The sequence below is a fragment of the Taudactylus pleione genome, unplaced genomic scaffold (assembly GCF_031769625.1).
Source record: "Taudactylus pleione unplaced genomic scaffold, aTauple2 ptg001907l, whole genome shotgun sequence".
NCBI classification, from domain to species: Eukaryota; Metazoa; Chordata; class Amphibia; order Anura; family Myobatrachidae; genus Taudactylus; species Taudactylus pleione.
In genome coordinates, this window is record NW_028286304.1 from 383,746 (window position 1) to 401,671 (window position 17,926).

At 52.7% G+C, this 17,926-nt stretch overlaps 1 protein-coding gene across 2 annotated transcripts in view; it reads right to left on the minus strand.

Moving 5' to 3' along the window:
• GON4L (gon-4 like) overlaps positions 1-17,926 on the minus strand; it is a 224,257-nt gene that overhangs the window by 8,982 nt on the left and 197,349 nt on the right. For both annotated transcript variants that reach the window (XM_088465207.1, XM_088465208.1), the window contains exons 27-29: positions 2,799-2,915; positions 2,658-2,721; positions 2,110-2,581 (exon numbers count right to left, since the gene is read on the minus strand). In XM_088465207.1, the coding sequence (XP_088321333.1) occupies positions 2,110-2,581; positions 2,658-2,721; positions 2,799-2,915 (653 nt within the window). The remainder of the gene's footprint in view (positions 1-2,109; positions 2,582-2,657; positions 2,722-2,798; positions 2,916-17,926) is intronic.

Genomic DNA, 17,926 nt, shown 5'->3' on the forward strand with positions numbered 1-17,926 from the left:
GTCTGACCAACAGCTGCTTCTATATTGTCTTACACTAGTAATGTCCCGTGTTATACAGCAATAGGTGACATCTCTCTGGACACTACCTGTCTGACCAACAGCTGCTTCTATATTGTCTTACACTAGTAACGTCCTGTGTTATACAGCAATAGGTGAGACGTGACATCTCTCCGGACACTACCTGTCTGACCAACAGCTGCTTCTATATTGTCTTACACTAGTAATGTCCCGTGTTATACAGCAATAGGTGAGACGTGACATCTCTCCGGACACTACCTGTCTGACCAACAGCTGCTTCTATATAGTCTTACACTAGTAACGTCCCGTGTTATACAGCAATAGGTGAGACGTGACATCTCTCCGGACACTACCTGTCTGACCAACAGCTGCTTCTATATTGTCTTACACTAGTAACGTCTTGTGTTATACAGCAATAGGTGAGACGTGACATCTCTCCGGACACTACCTGTCTGACCAACAGCTGCTTCAATATAGTCTTACACTAGTAATGTCCCGTGTTATACAGCAATAGGTGAGACGTGACATCTCTCCGGACACTACCTGTCTGACCAACAGCTGCTTCTATATTGTCTTACACTAGTAATGTCCCGTGTTATACAGCAATAGGTGAGACGTGACATCTCTCCGGGCACTACCTGTCTGACCAACAGCTGCTTCTATATAGTCTTACACTAGTAACGTCCCGTGTTATACAGCAATAGGTGAGACGTGACATCTCTCCGGACACTACCTGTCTGACCAACAGCTGCTTCTATATAGTCTTACACTAGTAACGTCCTGTGTTATACAGCAATAGGTGACATCTCTCCGGACACTACCTGTCTGACCAACAGCTGCTTCTATATTGTCTTACACTAGTAATGTCCCGTGTTATACAGCAATAGGTGACATCTCTCCAGACACTACCTGTCTGTCCAACAGCTGCTTCTATATTGTCTTACACTAGTAACGTCCCGTGTTATACAGCAATAGGTGACATCTCTCCGGACACTACCTGTCTGACAACGGTGTTCCATATATAGTAACAGCTGCTCCTATATAGTCTTACCCAATTGCTGTATAACACGGGACGTTACTAGTGCAAGACTATATAGAAGCAGCTGTTGGTCAGACAGGTAGTGCCCGGAGAGATGTCACGTCTCACCTATTGCTGTATAACATAGGACGTTACTAGTGCAAGACTATATAGAAGCAGCTGTTGGTCAGACAGGTAGTGTCCGCAGAGATGTCACCTATTGCTGGTATAACACAGGACGTTACTAGTGTATGTGTACACTGGCGCCCAGTAACCCTCTGTCATGCATTGTGTATGCAGGTAAATCATCCATTTTGGGCCATTTCAGTGTTACAGGACCACCCCCATAATGGCCATTGGAGCAGGTACATGGTGGTATAGGCAGCTATCAGTCCCAAACTACAATATGAGCCCTTCGCATGTCCTCTAGATGCTGGATAGCCCTGAAAGGACTGGGGGAAAGCATCTTATACTGTGTGTCCCAGAGCCCGTTGATCTATTGCCTAACAGTCTTGCAGTCTCTCCCTTCTGGAACCGTACTAGCATCGGAGGGAATCACATTTCAGAGAAGCAGCTGATAAATGATCTCACTTTTACCTTTGCAGACTTAGTGAGGGGATCAGTACCCGTACAGCAGACTAGTATCCACTACAACAACATATAAGCACAGTATGCAAATCTATATAATACAGCTGACTGCAGAGAGATATTATTTCAGGAGAGGGGGGGTGTAAGCCTTGGGGTATCCCCAGTCAATGCCTGGGATAAAATGCTTGTATATCATCTATAAAGGTCTACAGGTCCCACATGAACAATGTTATGGATGTGGCCTCACAACGCTGCCCGCGCTCCCATGCAACGCTGCAAGCACCGGGCGTCTTCATCATACCAAATTAATCAGCCACCTCCTGGTTTTAGTCTTAGTCGCATCACATTGCGGCTAAGAAGCATTTTCGGGTGAAGACTACGCTCGGCGCTAGAAGAGTCACGTGGGACCTGGCGCACCAAGAGGGGCTGTTTGACGCCACTGCAGCAAGAATGTATGAGGGCACCTCAGTACCTACATGACCTACCTGGTCCATAGGATGACCTTCTCTCCGCTGGAACTGACGGTGATGTTCTTGGCGCACATAGTGAGTGTCTCTGTGGCATCAGACAGTGGTAGGACGGGCACATCGCTGCAGAGAGGAGCAGGAGGGGCTGTGGTTGGTGTAGGACATGTCGGGGGATCCTCTGTGGAAGCCTCTGTGCAGGGACTTGGTTGGGGCTGAGTAGATTCTCTTCTCTCCTCTTCCGCCAGCACAGCAGGATGTGGACCCTTTGTTGTATGATGGCGCCTACTGCCCCGGGAAGCAGCGCGGGAATTGTCCTTAGTAGCGGCAGACCAAGGCACCAGTCTATCAGTCCCTGTGACCCCACGTGTGTGGGGCACTGAGCGCGGTCTCTGTACAGACACATTACTCTCCGGAATGGGTAACCCTCTGCTGCCAGCAGGTCCTCGGGCCCCTGAGGCCGGCCGCTCCTCGGAAAACGCGCTCTTTGAGCCTGGAACAGACGGACTTGTTTAGCACCAGAGTGAACCCAGGGAAAGCCCAGACGTTTCCCTCCCAACACAACTCACCAGTTTCTTTGATGGTGGCTCCCTGGCGACAAGTAGCCTGTGGCCCCGCACCATCCGTGGCTTTCTGGGAACGATGATTACAGACATGAACATGACACACGTGTAAGAAATGTCAGAGTCAGCTCTGAGTATAGCGCTCACCTTACTGCTGCCGCAGTGACCACACATTCGCCGTTTACAGCGCTTCAGTCTTTGCTCTGGCCCCACCTCATGGCAGGAACATGGGCAATCCTTCCCGCCGTCCGGCCAGTCCACTTCCTACAATTACAAATGTAAATCCTCATAGGACGGAAGGCGCAGACAGCAGATCGGGAACTGATCCACAGGAGACAAGCTTCTGCCAAATGGGCCCTGCATTAGCGACTTCTCCCTGAGAAGCTACAGCAGACATAGATCTACCCCAAAGGGAGAGCTGGGGGTATATGGTAAGTGGCCATACAGGAGAGAATGGGAGAGAGCGGGGGTGTATGGTAAGTGGTCATACAGGAGAGAGTTGGGGGTGTATGGTAAGTGGTCATACAGGAGAGAATGGGAGCTGGGTGTGTATGGTAAGTGGTCACAAAGGAGAGAGCTGGGAGTGTATGGTAAGTGGCCATACAGGAGAGAGCTGGGGGTGTATAGTAAGAGGCCATACAGGAGAGAGCTGGGGGTGTATGGTAAGTGGCCATACAGGAGAGAGCTGGGGGTGTATGGTAAGTGGTCATACAGGAGAGAATGGGAGATAGCTGGGGTGCATGGTACGTGGTCATACAGGAGAGAATGGGAGAGAGCTGGGGGTGTAAGGTAAGTGGTAATACAGGAGAGAGCTGGGGGTGTATGGTAAGTGGCCATACAGGAGAGAGCTGGGGGTGTATAGTAAGAGGCCATACAGGAGAGAGCTGGGGGTGTATGGTAAGCGGCCATACAGGAGAGAGCTGGGGGTGTATGGTAAGCGGCCATACAGGAGAGAATGGGAGAGAGCTGGGAGTGTATGGTAAGTGGCCATACAGGAGAGAGCTGGGGATGTATGGTAAGTGGTCATACAGGAGAGAATGGGAGAGAGCTGGGGGTGTATGGTAAGTGGCCATACAGGAGAGAGCTGGGGATGTATGGTAAGTGGTCATACAGGAGAGAATGGGAGAGAGCTGGGGGTGTATGGTAAGTGGTCATACAGGAGAGAATGGGAGAGAGCTGGGGGTGTACGGTAAGTGGCCATACAGGAGAGAGCTGGGGGTGTATGGTAAGAGGCCATACAGGAGAGAATGGGAGAGAGCTGGGGGTGTATGGTAAGTGGCCATACAGGAGAGAGCTGGGGGTGTATGGTAAGTGGCCATACAGGAGAGAGCTGGGGGTGTATGGTAAGTGGCCATACAGGAGAGAGCTGGGGGTGTATGGTAAGTGGCCATACAGGAGAGAGCTAGGGGTGTATGGTAAGAGGCCATACAGGAGAGAATGGGAGAGAGCTGGGGGTGTATGGTAAGTGGCCATACAGGAGAGAATGGAAGATAGCTGGGGTGCATGGTACGTGGTCATACAGGAGAGAATGGGAGAGAGCTGGGGGTGTATGGTAAGTGGCCATACAGGAGAGAGCTGGGGGTGTATGGTAAGTGGCCATACAGGAGAGAGCTGGGGGTGTATGGTAAGTGGCCATACAGGAGAGAGCTGGGGGTGTATGGTAAGTGGCCATACAGGAGAGAGCTAGGGGTGTATGGTAAGAGGCCATACAGGAGAGAATGGGAGAGAGCTGGGGGTGTACGGTAAGTGGTCATACAGGAGAGAATGGGAGAGAGCTGGGGGTGTATGGTAAGTGGTCATACAGGAGAGAATGGGAGAGAGCTGGGGGTGTATGGTAAGTGGTCATACAGGAGAGAGCTGGGGGGGTATGGTAAGTGGTCATACAGGAGAGAGCTGGGGGTGTATGGTAAGTGGCCATACAGGAGAGAATGGGAGAGAGCTGGGGGTGTATGGTAAGTGGTCATACAGGAGAGAGCTGGGGGTGTATGGTAAGTGGCCATACAGGAGAGAATGGGAGAGAGCTGAGGGTGTATGGTAAGTGGCCATACAGGAGAGAGCTGGGGGTGTATGGTAAGTGGCCATACAGGAGAGATCTGGGGGTGTATGGTAAGTGGCCATACAGGAGAGAGCTGGGGGTGTATGGTAAGTGGTCATACAGGAGAGAATGGGAGAGAGCTGGGGGTGTATGGTAAGTGGTCATACAGGAGAGAATGGGAGAGAGCTGGGTGTATGGTAAGTGGTAATACAGGAGAGAGCTGGGGGTGTATGGTAAGTGGCCATACAGGAGAGATCTGGGGGTGTATGGTAAGTGGCCATACAGGAGAGAGCTGGGGGTGTATGGTAAGTGGTCATACAGGAGAGAATGGGAGAGAGCTGGGGGTGTATGGTAAGTGGTCATACAGGAGAGAATGGGAGAGAGCTGGGGGTGTATGGTAAGTGGTCATACAGGAGAGAATGGGAGAGAGCTGGGGGTGTATGGTAAGTGGTCATACAGGAGAGAGCTGGGGGGGTATGGTAAGTGGTCATACAGGATAGAGCTGGGGGTGTATGGTAAGTGGCCATACAGGAGAGAATGGGAGAGAGCTGGGGGTGTATGGTAAGTGGCCATACAGGAGAGAGCTGGGGGTGTATGGTAAGTGGCCATACAGGAGAGAGCTGGGGGTGTATGGTAAGTGGCCATACAGGAGAGAGCTGGGGGTGTATGGTAAGTGGCCATACAGGAGAGAGCTAGGGGTGTATGGTAAGAGGCCATACAGGAGAGAATGGGAGAGAGCTGGGGGTGTACGGTAAGTGGTCATACAGGAGAGAATGGGAGAGAGCTGGGGGTGTATGGTAAGTGGTCATACAGGAGAGAATGGGAGAGAGCTGGGGGTGTATGGTAAGTGGTCATACAGGAGAGAGCTGGGGGGGTATGGTAAGTGGTCATACAGGAGAGAGCTGGGGGTGTATGGTAAGTGGCCATACAGGAGAGAATGGGAGAGAGCTGGGGGTGTATGGTAAGTGGTCATACAGGAGAGAGCTGGGGGTGTATGGTAAGTGGCCATACAGGAGAGAATGGGAGAGAGCTGAGGGTGTATGGTAAGTGGCCATACAGGAGAGAGCTGGGGGTGTATGGTAAGTGGCCATACAGGAGAGATCTGGGGGTGTATGGTAAGTGGCCATACAGGAGAGAGCTGGGGGTGTATGGTAAGTGGTCATACAGGAGAGAATGGGAGAGAGCTGGGGGTGTATGGTAAGTGGTCATACAGGAGAGAATGGGAGAGAGCTGGGTGTATGGTAAGTGGTAATACAGGAGAGAGCTGGGGGTGTATGGTAAGTGGCCATACAGGAGAGATCTGGGGGTGTATGGTAAGTGGCCATACAGGAGAGAGCTGGGGGTGTATGGTAAGTGGTCATACAGGAGAGAATGGGAGAGAGCTGGGGGTGTATGGTAAGTGGTCATACAGGAGAGAATGGGAGAGAGCTGGGGGTGTATGGTAAGTGGTCATACAGGAGAGAATGGGAGAGAGCTGGGGGTGTATGGTAAGTGGCCATACAGGAGAGAATGGGAGAGAGCTGGGGGTGTATGGTAAGTGGTCATACAGGAGAGAGCTGGGGGGGTATGGTAAGTGGTCATACAGGATAGAGCTGGGGGTGTATGGTAAGTGGCCATACAGGAGAGAATGGGAGAGAGCTGGGGGTGTATGGTAAGTGGTCATACAGGAGAGAGCTGGGGGAGTATGGTAAGTGGCCATACAGGAGAGAGTTGGGGGTGTATGGTAAGTGGCCATACAGGAGAGAGCTGGGGGTGTATGGTAAGTGGCCATACAGGAGAGAATGGGAGAGAGCTGGGGTGTATGGTAAGTGGTCATACAGGAGAGAATGGGAGAGAGCTGGGTGTATGGTAAGTGGTAATACAGGAGAGAGCTGGGGGTGTATGGTAAGTGGCCATACAGGAGAGAGCTGGGGGTGTATGGTAAGTGGTAATACAGGAGAGAATGGGAGAGAGCTGGGGGTGTATGGTAAGTGGTCATACAGGAGAGAATGGGAGAGAGCTGGGGGTGTATGGTAAGTGGTCATACAGGAGAGAGCTGGGGGTGTATGGTAAGAGGCCATACAGGAGAGAGCTGGGGGTGTATGGTAAGAGGCCATACAGGAGAGAGCTGGGGGTGTATGGTAAGAGGCCATACAGGAGAGAGCTGGGGGTGTATGGTAAGAGGCCATACAGGAGAGAGCTGGGGGTGTATGGTAAGAGGCCATACAAGAGAGACCTGGGGATGTATGGTAAGTGGTCATACAGGAGAGAATGGGAGACAGCTGGGGGTGTATGGTAAGTGGCCATACAGGAGAGAGCTGGGGGTGTATGGTAAGTGGTCATACAGGAGAGAGCTGGGGGTGTATGGTAATCGGCCATACAGGAGAGAATGGGAGAGAGCTGGGGGTTTATGGTAAGTGGCCATACAGGAGAGTATGGGAGAGAGCTGGGGGTGTATGGTAAGTGGTCATACAGGAGAGAGCTGGGGATGTATGGTAAGTGGCCATACAGGAGAGAGCTGGGGGTGTATGGTAAGTGGCCATACAGGAGAGAGCTGGGGGTGTATGGTAAGTGGTCATACAGGAGAGAATGGGAGAGAGCTGGGGGTGTATGGTAAGTGGCCATACAGGAGAGAATGGGAGAGAGCTGGGTGTATGGTAAGTGGCCATACAGGAGAGAGCTGGGTGTATGGTAAGTGGCCATACAGGAGAGAATGGGAGAGAGCTGGGGGTGTATGGTAAGTGGCCATACAGGGGAGAGTTGGGGGTGTATGGTAAGAGGCCATACAGGAGAGAGCTGGGGGTGTATGGTAAGTGGCCATACAGGAGAGAATGGGAGAGAGCTGGGTGTATGGTAAGTGGTCACACAGGAGAGAATGGGAGAGAGCTGGGGGTGTATGGTAAGTGGTCATACAGGAGAGAGCTGGGGGTGTATGGTAAGTGGTCATACAGGAGAGAGCTGGGGGTGTATGGTAAGTGGTCACACAGGAGAGAATGGGAGAGAGCTGGGGGTGTATGGTAAGTGGCCATACAGGAGAGAATGGGAGAGAGCTGGGTGTGTATGGTAAGTGGTCATACAGGAGAGAATGGGAGAGAGCTGGGGGTGTATGGTAAGTGGCCATACAGGAGAGAATGGGAGAGAGCTGGGGGTGTATGGTAAGTGGTCATACAGGAGAGAGCTGGGGGTGTATGGTAAGTGGTCATACAGGAGAGAGCTGGGGGTGTATGGTAAGTGCTCACACAGGAGAGAATGGGAGAGAGCTGGGGGTGTATGGTAAGTGGTGATACAGGAGAGAATGAGAGAGAGCTGGGTGTGTATGGTAAGTGGCCATACAGGAGAGAGCTGGGGGTGTATGGTAAGTGGCCATACAGGAGAGAGCTGGGGGTGTATGGTAAGTGGTCATACAGGAGAGAATGGGAGAGAGCTGGGGGTGTACGGTAAGTGGCCATACAGGAGAGAGCTGGGGGTGTATGGTAAGAGGCCATACAGGAGAGAATGGGAGACAGCTGGGGGTGTATGGTAAGTGGCCATACAGGAGAGAGCTGGGCGTGTATGGTAAGTGGTCATACAGGAGAGAATGGGAGATAGCTGGGGGTATATGGTAAGTGGTCATACAGGAGAGAATGGGAGAGAGCTGGGGGTGTATGGTAAGTGGTCATACAGGAGAGAATGGGAGAGAGCTGGGGGTGTATGGTAAGTGGCCATACAGGAGAGAATGGGAGAGAGCTGGGGGTGTATGGTAAGTGGTCATCCAGGAGAGAGCTGGGGGGGTATGGTAAGTGGTCATACAGGAGAGAGCTGGGGGTGTATGGTAAGTGGCCATACAGGAGAGAATGAGAGAGAGCTGGGGGTGTATGGTAAGTGGTCATACAGGAGAGAATGGGAGAGAGCTGGGGGTGTATGGTAAGTGGCCATACAGGAGAGAATGGGAGAGAGCTGGGTGTGTATGGTAAGTGGCCATACAGGAGAGAGCTGGGGGTGTATGGTAAGTGGCCATACAGGAGAGAGCTGGGGGTGCATGGTAAGTGGTGATACAGGAGAGAATGGGAGAGAGCTGGGTGTATGGTAAGTGGTCATACAGGAGAGAGCTGGGGGTGTATGGTAAGTGGCCATACAGGAGAGAATGGAAGAGAGCTGGGGGTGTATGGCAAGTGGCCATACAGGAGAGAATGGGAGAGAGCTGGGGGTGTATGGTAAGTGGCCATACAGGAGAGAGCTGGGGGTGTATGGTAAGTGGCCATACAGGAGAGAGCTGGGGATGTATGGTAAGTGGTCATACAGGAGAGAATGGGAGAGAGCTGGGGGTGTATGGTAAGTGGTCATACAGGAGAGAATGGGAGAGAGCTGGGGGTGTACGGTAAGTGGCCATACAGGAGAGAGCTGGGGGTGTATGGTAAGAGGCCATACAGGAGAGAATGGGAGAGAGCTGGGGATGTATGGTAAGTGGCCATACAGGAGAGAGCTGGGGGTGTATGGTAAGTGGCCATACAGGAGAGAGCTGGGGGTGTATGGTAAGTGGCCATACAGGAGAGAGCTGGGGGTGTATGGTAAGTGGCCATACAGGAGAGAGCTAGGGGTGTATGGTAAGAGGCCATACAGGAGAGAATGGGAGAGAGCTGGGGGTGTATGGTAAGTGGCCATACAGGAGAGAATGGAAGATAGCTGGGGTGCATGGTACGTGGTCATACAGGAGAGAATGGGAGAGAGCTGGGGGTGTATGGTAAGTGGCCATACAGGAGAGAGCTGGGGGTGTATGGTAAGTGGCCATACAGGAGAGAGCTGGGGGTGTATGGTAAGTGGCCATACAGGAGAGAGCTGGGGGTGTATGGTAAGTGGCCATACAGGAGAGAGCTAGGGGTGTATGGTAAGAGGCCATACAGGAGAGAATGGGAGAGAGCTGGGGGTGTACGGTAAGTGGTCATACAGGAGAGAATGGGAGAGAGCTGGGGGTGTATGGTAAGTGGTCATACAGGAGAGAATGGGAGAGAGCTGGGGGTGTATGGTAAGTGGTCATACAGGAGAGAGCTGGGGGGGTATGGTAAGTGGTCATACAGGAGAGAGCTGGGGGTGTATGGTAAGTGGCCATACAGGAGAGAATGGGAGAGAGCTGGGGGTGTATGGTAAGTGGTCATACAGGAGAGAGCTGGGGGTGTATGGTAAGTGGCCATACAGGAGAGAATGGGAGAGAGCTGAGGGTGTATGGTAAGTGGCCATACAGGAGAGAGCTGGGGGTGTATGGTAAGTGGCCATACAGGAGAGATCTGGGGGTGTATGGTAAGTGGCCATACAGGAGAGAGCTGGGGGTGTATGGTAAGTGGTCATACAGGAGAGAATGGGAGAGAGCTGGGGGTGTATGGTAAGTGGTCATACAGGAGAGAATGGGAGAGAGCTGGGTGTATGGTAAGTGGTAATACAGGAGAGAGCTGGGGGTGTATGGTAAGTGGCCATACAGGAGAGATCTGGGGGTGTATGGTAAGTGGCCATACAGGAGAGAGCTGGGGGTGTATGGTAAGTGGTCATACAGGAGAGAATGGGAGAGAGCTGGGGGTGTATGGTAAGTGGTCATACAGGAGAGAATGGGAGAGAGCTGGGGGTGTATGGTAAGTGGTCATACAGGAGAGAATGGGAGAGAGCTGGGGGTGTATGGTAAGTGGTCATACAGGAGAGAGCGGGGGGGGTATGGTAAGTGGTCATACAGGATAGAGCTGGGGGTGTATGGTAAGTGGCCATACAGGAGAGAATGGGAGAGAGCTGGGGGTGTATGGTAAGTGGCCATACAGGAGAGAGCTGGGGGTGTATGGTAAGTGGCCATACAGGAGAGAGCTGGGGGTGTATGGTAAGTGGCCATACAGGAGAGAGCTGGGGGTGTATGGTAAGTGGCCATACAGGAGAGAGCTAGGGGTGTATGGTAAGAGGCCATACAGGAGAGAATGGGAGAGAGCTGGGGGTGTACGGTAAGTGGTCATACAGGAGAGAATGGGAGAGAGCTGGGGGTGTATGGTAAGTGGTCATACAGGAGAGAATGGGAGAGAGCTGGGGGTGTATGGTAAGTGGTCATACAGGAGAGAGCTGGGGGGGTATGGTAAGTGGTCATACAGGAGAGAGCTGGGGGTGTATGGTAAGTGGCCATACAGGAGAGAATGGGAGAGAGCTGGGGGTGTATGGTAAGTGGTCATACAGGAGAGAGCTGGGGGTGTATGGTAAGTGGCCATACAGGAGAGAATGGGAGAGAGCTGAGGGTGTATGGTAAGTGGCCATACAGGAGAGAGCTGGGGGTGTATGGTAAGTGGCCATACAGGAGAGATCTGGGGGTGTATGGTAAGTGGCCATACAGGAGAGAGCTGGGGGTGTATGGTAAGTGGTCATACAGGAGAGAATGGGAGAGAGCTGGGGGTGTATGGTAAGTGGTCATACAGGAGAGAATGGGAGAGAGCTGGGTGTATGGTAAGTGGTAATACAGGAGAGAGCTGGGGGTGTATGGTAAGTGGCCATACAGGAGAGATCTGGGGGTGTATGGTAAGTGGCCATACAGGAGAGAGCTGGGGGTGTATGGTAAGTGGTCATACAGGAGAGAATGGGAGAGAGCTGGGGGTGTATGGTAAGTGGTCATACAGGAGAGAATGGGAGAGAGCTGGGGGTGTATGGTAAGTGGTCATACAGGAGAGAATGGGAGAGAGCTGGGGGTGTATGGTAAGTGGCCATACAGGAGAGAATGGGAGAGAGCTGGGGGTGTATGGTAAGTGGTCATACAGGAGAGAGCTGGGGGGGTATGGTAAGTGGTCATACAGGATAGAGCTGGGGGTGTATGGTAAGTGGCCATACAGGAGAGAATGGGAGAGAGCTGGGGGTGTATGGTAAGTGGTCATACAGGAGAGAGCTGGGGGAGTATGGTAAGTGGCCATACAGGAGAGAGTTGGGGGTGTATGGTAAGTGGCCATACAGGAGAGAGCTGGGGGTGTATGGTAAGTGGCCATACAGGAGAGAATGGGAGAGAGCTGGGGTGTATGGTAAGTGGTCATACAGGAGAGAATGGGAGAGAGCTGGGTGTATGGTAAGTGGTAATACAGGAGAGAGCTGGGGGTGTATGGTAAGTGGCCATACAGGAGAGAGCTGGGGGTGTATGGTAAGTGGTAATACAGGAGAGAATGGGAGAGAGCTGGGGGTGTATGGTAAGTGGTCATACAGGAGAGAATGGGAGAGAGCTGGGGGTGTATGGTAAGTGGTCATACAGGAGAGAGCTGGGGGTGTATGGTAAGAGGCCATACAGGAGAGAGCTGGGGGTGTATGGTAAGAGGCCATACAGGAGAGAGCTGGGGGTGTATGGTAAGAGGCCATACAGGAGAGAGCTGGGGGTGTATGGTAAGAGGCCATACAGGAGAGAGCTGGGGGTGTATGGTAAGAGGCCATACAGGAGAGACCTGGGGATGTATGGTAAGTGGTCATACAGGAGAGAATGGGAGACAGCTGGGGGTGTATGGTAAGTGGCCATACAGGAGAGAGCTGGGGGTGTATGGTAAGTGGTCATACAGGAGAGAGCTGGGGGTGTATGGTAATCGGCCATACAGGAGAGAATGGGAGAGAGCTGGGGGTTTATGGTAAGTGGCCATACAGGAGAGTATGGGAGAGAGCTGGGGGTGTATGGTAAGTGGTCATACAGGAGAGAGCTGGGGATGTATGGTAAGTGGCCATACAGGAGAGAGCTGGGGGTGTATGGTAAGTGGCCATACAGGAGAGAGCTGGGGGTGTATGGTAAGTGGTCATACAGGAGAGAATGGGAGAGAGCTGGGGGTGTATGGTAAGTGGCCATACAGGAGAGAATGGGAGAGAGCTGGGTGTATGGTAAGTGGCCATACAGGAGAGAGCTGGGTGTATGGTAAGTGGCCATACAGGAGAGAATGGGAGAGAGCTGGGGGTGTATGGTAAGTGGCCATACAGGGGAGAGTTGGGGGTGTATGGTAAGAGGCCATACAGGAGAGAGCTGGGGGTGTATGGTAAGTGGCCATACAGGAGAGAATGGGAGAGAGCTGGGTGTATGGTAAGTGGTCACACAGGAGAGAATGGGAGAGAGCTGGGGGTGTATGGTAAGTGGTCATACAGGAGAGAGCTGGGGGTGTATGGTAAGTGGTCATACAGGAGAGAGCTGGGGGTGTATGGTAAGTGGTCACACAGGAGAGAATGGGAGAGAGCTGGGGGTGTATGGTAAGTGGCCATACAGGAGAGAATGGGAGAGAGCTGGGTGTGTATGGTAAGTGGTCATACAGGAGAGAATGGGAGAGAGCTGGGGGTGTATGGTAAGTGGCCATACAGGAGAGAATGGGAGAGAGCTGGGGGTGTATGGTAAGTGGTCATACAGGAGAGAGCTGGGGGTGTATGGTAAGTGGTCATACAGGAGAGAGCTGGGGGTGTATGGTAAGTGCTCACACAGGAGAGAATGGGAGAGAGCTGGGGGTGTATGGTAAGTGGTGATACAGGAGAGAATGAGAGAGAGCTGGGTGTGTATGGTAAGTGGCCATACAGGAGAGAGCTGGGGGTGTATGGTAAGTGGCCATACAGGAGAGAGCTGGGGGTGTATGGTAAGTGGTCATACAGGAGAGAATGGGAGAGAGCTGGGGGTGTACGGTAAGTGGCCATACAGGAGAGAGCTGGGGGTGTATGGTAAGAGGCCATACAGGAGAGAATGGGAGAGAGCTGGGGGTGTATGGTAAGTGGCCATACAGGAGAGAGCTGGGCGTGTATGGTAAGTGGTCATACAGGAGAGAATGGGAGATAGCTGGGGGTATATGGTAAGTGGTCATACAGGAGAGAATGGGAGAGAGCTGGGGGTGTATGGTAAGTGGTCATACAGGAGAGAATGGGAGAGAGCTGGGGGTGTATGGTAAGTGGCCATACAGGAGAGAATGGGAGAGAGCTGGGGGTGTATGGTAAGTGGTCATCCAGGAGAGAGCTGGGGGGGTATGGTAAGTGGTCATACAGGAGAGAGCTGGGGGTGTATGGTAAGTGGCCATACAGGAGAGAATGAGAGAGAGCTGGGGGTGTATGGTAAGTGGTCATACAGGAGAGAATGGGAGAGAGCTGGGGGTGTATGGTAAGTGGCCATACAGGAGAGAATGGGAGAGAGCTGGGTGTGTATGGTAAGTGGCCATACAGGAGAGAGCTGGGGGTGTATGGTAAGTGGCCATACAGGAGAGAGCTGGGGGTGCATGGTAAGTGGTGATACAGGAGAGAATGGGAGAGAGCTGGGTGTATGGTAAGTGGTCATACAGGAGAGAGCTGGGGGTGTATGGTAAGTGGCCATACAGGAGAGAATGGAAGAGAGCTGGGGGTGTATGGCAAGTGGCCATACAGGAGAGAATGGGAGAGAGCTGGGGGTGTATGGTAAGTGGCCATACAGGAGAGAGCTGGGGGTGTATGGTAAGTGGCCATACAGGAGAGAGCTGGGGATGTATGGTAAGTGGTCATACAGGAGAGAATGGGAGAGAGCTGGGGGTGTATGGTAAGTGGTCATACAGGAGAGAATGGGAGAGAGCTGGGGGTGTACGGTAAGTGGCCATACAGGAGAGAGCTGGGGGTGTATGGTAAGAGGCCATACAGGAGAGAATGGGAGAGAGCTGGGGGTGTATGGTAAGTGGCCATACAGGAGAGAGCTGGGGGTGTATGGTAAGTGGCCATACAGGAGAGAGCTGGGGGTGTATGGTAAGTGGCCATACAGGAGAGAGCTGGGGGTGTATGGTAAGTGGCCATACAGGAGAGAGCTAGGGGTGTATGGTAAGAGGCCATACAGGAGAGAATGGGAGAGAGCTGGGGGTGTATGGTAAGTGGCCATACAGGAGAGAATGGAAGATAGCTGGGGTGCATGGTACGTGGTCATACAGGAGAGAATGGGAGAGAGCTGGGGGTGTATGGTAAGTGGCCATACAGGAGAGAGCTGGGGGTGTATGGTAAGTGGCCATACAGGAGAGAGCTGGGGGTGTATGGTAAGTGGCCATACAGGAGAGAGCTGGGGGTGTATGGTAAGTGGCCATACAGGAGAGAGCTAGGGGTGTATGGTAAGAGGCCATACAGGAGAGAATGGGAGAGAGCTGGGGGTGTACGGTAAGTGGTCATACAGGAGAGAATGGGAGAGAGCTATGGGTGTATGGTAAGTGGTCAAACAGGAGAGAATGGGAGAGAGCTGGGGGTGTATGGTAAGTGGTCATACAGGAGAGAGCTGGGGGGGTATGGTAAGTGGTCATACAGGAGAGAGCTGGGGGTGTATGGTAAGTGGCCATACAGGAGAGAATGGGAGAGAGCTGGGGGTGTATGGTAAGTGGTCATACAGGAGAGAGCTGGGGGTGTATGGTAAGTGGCCATACAGGAGAGAATGGGAGAGAGCTGAGGGTGTATGGTAAGTGGCCATACAGGAGAGAGCTGGGGGTGTATGGTAAGTGGCCATACAGGAGAGATCTGGGGGTGTATGGTAAGTGGCCATACAGGAGAGAGCTGGGGGTGTATGGTAAGTGGTCATACAGGAGAGAATGGGAGAGAGCTGGGGGTGTATGGTAAGTGGTCATACAGGAGAGAATGGGAGAGAGCTGGGTGTATGGTAAGTGGTAATACAGGAGAGAGCTGGGGGTGTATGGTAAGTGGCCATACAGGAGAGATCTGGGGGTGTATGGTAAGTGGCCATACAGGAGAGAGCTGGGGGTGTATGGTAAGTGGTCATACAGGAGAGAATGGGAGAGAGCTGGGGGTGTATGGTAAGTGGTCATACAGGAGAGAATGGGAGAGAGCTGGGGGTGTATGGTAAGTGGTCATACAGGAGAGAATGGGAGAGAGCTGGGGGTGTATGGTAAGTGGTCATACAGGAGAGAGCTGGGGGGGTATGGTAAGTGGTCATACAGGATAGAGCTGGGGGTGTATGGTAAGTGGCCATACAGGAGAGAATGGGAGAGAGCTGGGGGTGTATGGTAAGTGGCCATACAGGAGAGAGCTGGGGGTGTATGGTAAGTGGCCATACAGGAGAGAGCTGGGGGTGTATGGTAAGTGGCCATACAGGAGAGAGCTGGGGGTGTATGGTAAGTGGCCATACAGGAGAGAGCTAGGGGTGTATGGTAAGAGGCCATACAGGAGAGAATGGGAGAGAGCTGGGGGTGTACGGTAAGTGGTCATACAGGAGAGAATGGGAGAGAGCTGGGGGTGTATGGTAAGTGGTCATACAGGAGAGAATGGGAGAGAGCTGGGGGTGTATGGTAAGTGGTCATACAGGAGAGAGCTGGGGGGGTATGGTAAGTGGTCATACAGGAGAGAGCTGGGGGTGTATGGTAAGTGGCCATACAGGAGAGAATGGGAGAGAGCTGGGGGTGTATGGTAAGTGGTCATACAGGAGAGAGCTGGGGGTGTATGGTAAGTGGCCATACAGGAGAGAATGGGAGAGAGCTGAGGGTGTATGGTAAGTGGCCATACAGGAGAGAGCTGGGGGTGTATGGTAAGTGGCCATACAGGAGAGATCTGGGGGTGTATGGTAAGTGGCCATACAGGAGAGAGCTGGGGGTGTATGGTAAGTGGTCATACAGGAGAGAATGGGAGAGAGCTGGGGGTGTATGGTAAGTGGTCATACAGGAGAGAATGGGAGAGAGCTGGGTGTATGGTAAGTGGTAATACAGGAGAGAGCTGGGGGTGTATGGTAAGTGGCCATACAGGAGAGATCTGGGGGTGTATGGTAAGTGGCCATACAGGAGAGAGCTGGGGGTGTATGGTAAGTGGTCATACAGGAGAGAATGGGAGAGAGCTGGGGGTGTATGGTAAGTGGTCATACAGGAGAGAATGGGAGAGAGCTGGGGGTGTATGGTAAGTGGTCATACAGGAGAGAATGGGAGAGAGCTGGGGGTGTATGGTAAGTGGCCATACAGGAGAGAATGGGAGAGAGCTGGGGGTGTATGGTAAGTGGTCATACAGGAGAGAGCTGGGGGGGTATGGTAAGTGGTCATACAGGATAGAGCTGGGGGTGTATGGTAAGTGGCCATACAGGAGAGAATGGGAGAGAGCTGGGGGTGTATGGTAAGTGGTCATACAGGAGAGAGCTGGGGGAGTATGGTAAGTGGCCATACAGGAGAGAGTTGGGGGTGTATGGTAAGTGGCCATACAGGAGAGAGCTGGGGGTGTATGGTAAGTGGCCATACAGGAGAGAATGGGAGAGAGCTGGGGTGTATGGTAAGTGGTCATACAGGAGAGAATGGGAGAGAGCTGGGTGTATGGTAAGTGGTAATACAGGAGAGAGCTGGGGGTGTATGGTAAGTGGCCATACAGGAGAGAGCTGGGGGTGTATGGTAAGTGGTAATACAGGAGAGAATGGGAGAGAGCTGGGGGTGTATGGTAAGTGGTCATACAAGAGAGAATGGGAGAGAGCTGGGGGTGTATGGTAAGAGGCCATACAGGAGAGAGCTGGGGGTGTATGGTAAGAGGCCATACAGGAGAGAGCTGGGGGTGTATGGTAAGAGGCCATACAGGAGAGAGCTGGGGGTGTATGGTAAGAGGCCATACAGGAGAGAGCTGGGGGTGTATGGTAAGAGGCCATACAGGAGAGACCTGGGGATGTATGGTAAGTGGTCATACAGGAGAGAATGGGAGACAGCTGGGGGTGTATGGTAAGTGGCCATACAGGAGAGAGCTGGGGGTGTATGGTAAGTGGTCATACAGGAGAAAGCTGGGGGTGTATGGTAATCGGCCATACAGGAGAGAATGGGAGAGAGCTGGGGGTTTATGGTAAGTGGCCATACAGGAGAGTATGGGAGAGAGCTGGGGGTGTATGGTAAGTGGTCATACAGGAGAGAGCTGGGGATGTATGGTAAGTGGCCATACAGGAGAGAGCTGGGGGTGTATGGTAAGTGGCCATACAGGAGAGAGCTGGGGGTGTATGGTAAGTGGTCATACAGGAGAGAATGGGAGAGAGCTGGGGGTGTATGGTAAGTGGCCATACAGGAGAGAATGGGAGAGAGCTGGGTGTATGGTAAGTGGCCATACAGGAGAGAGCTGGGTGTATGGTAAGTGGCCATACAGGAGAGAATGGGAGAGAGCTGGGGGTGTATGGTAAGTGGCCATACAGGGGAGAGTTGGGGGTGTATGGTAAGAGGCCATACAGGAGAGAGCTGGGGGTGTATGGTAAGTGGCCATACAGGAGAGAATGGGAGAGAGCTGGGTGTATGGTAAGTGGTCACACAGGAGAGAATGGGAGAGAGCTGGGGGTGTATGGTAAGTGGTCATACAGGAGAGAGCTGGGGGTGTA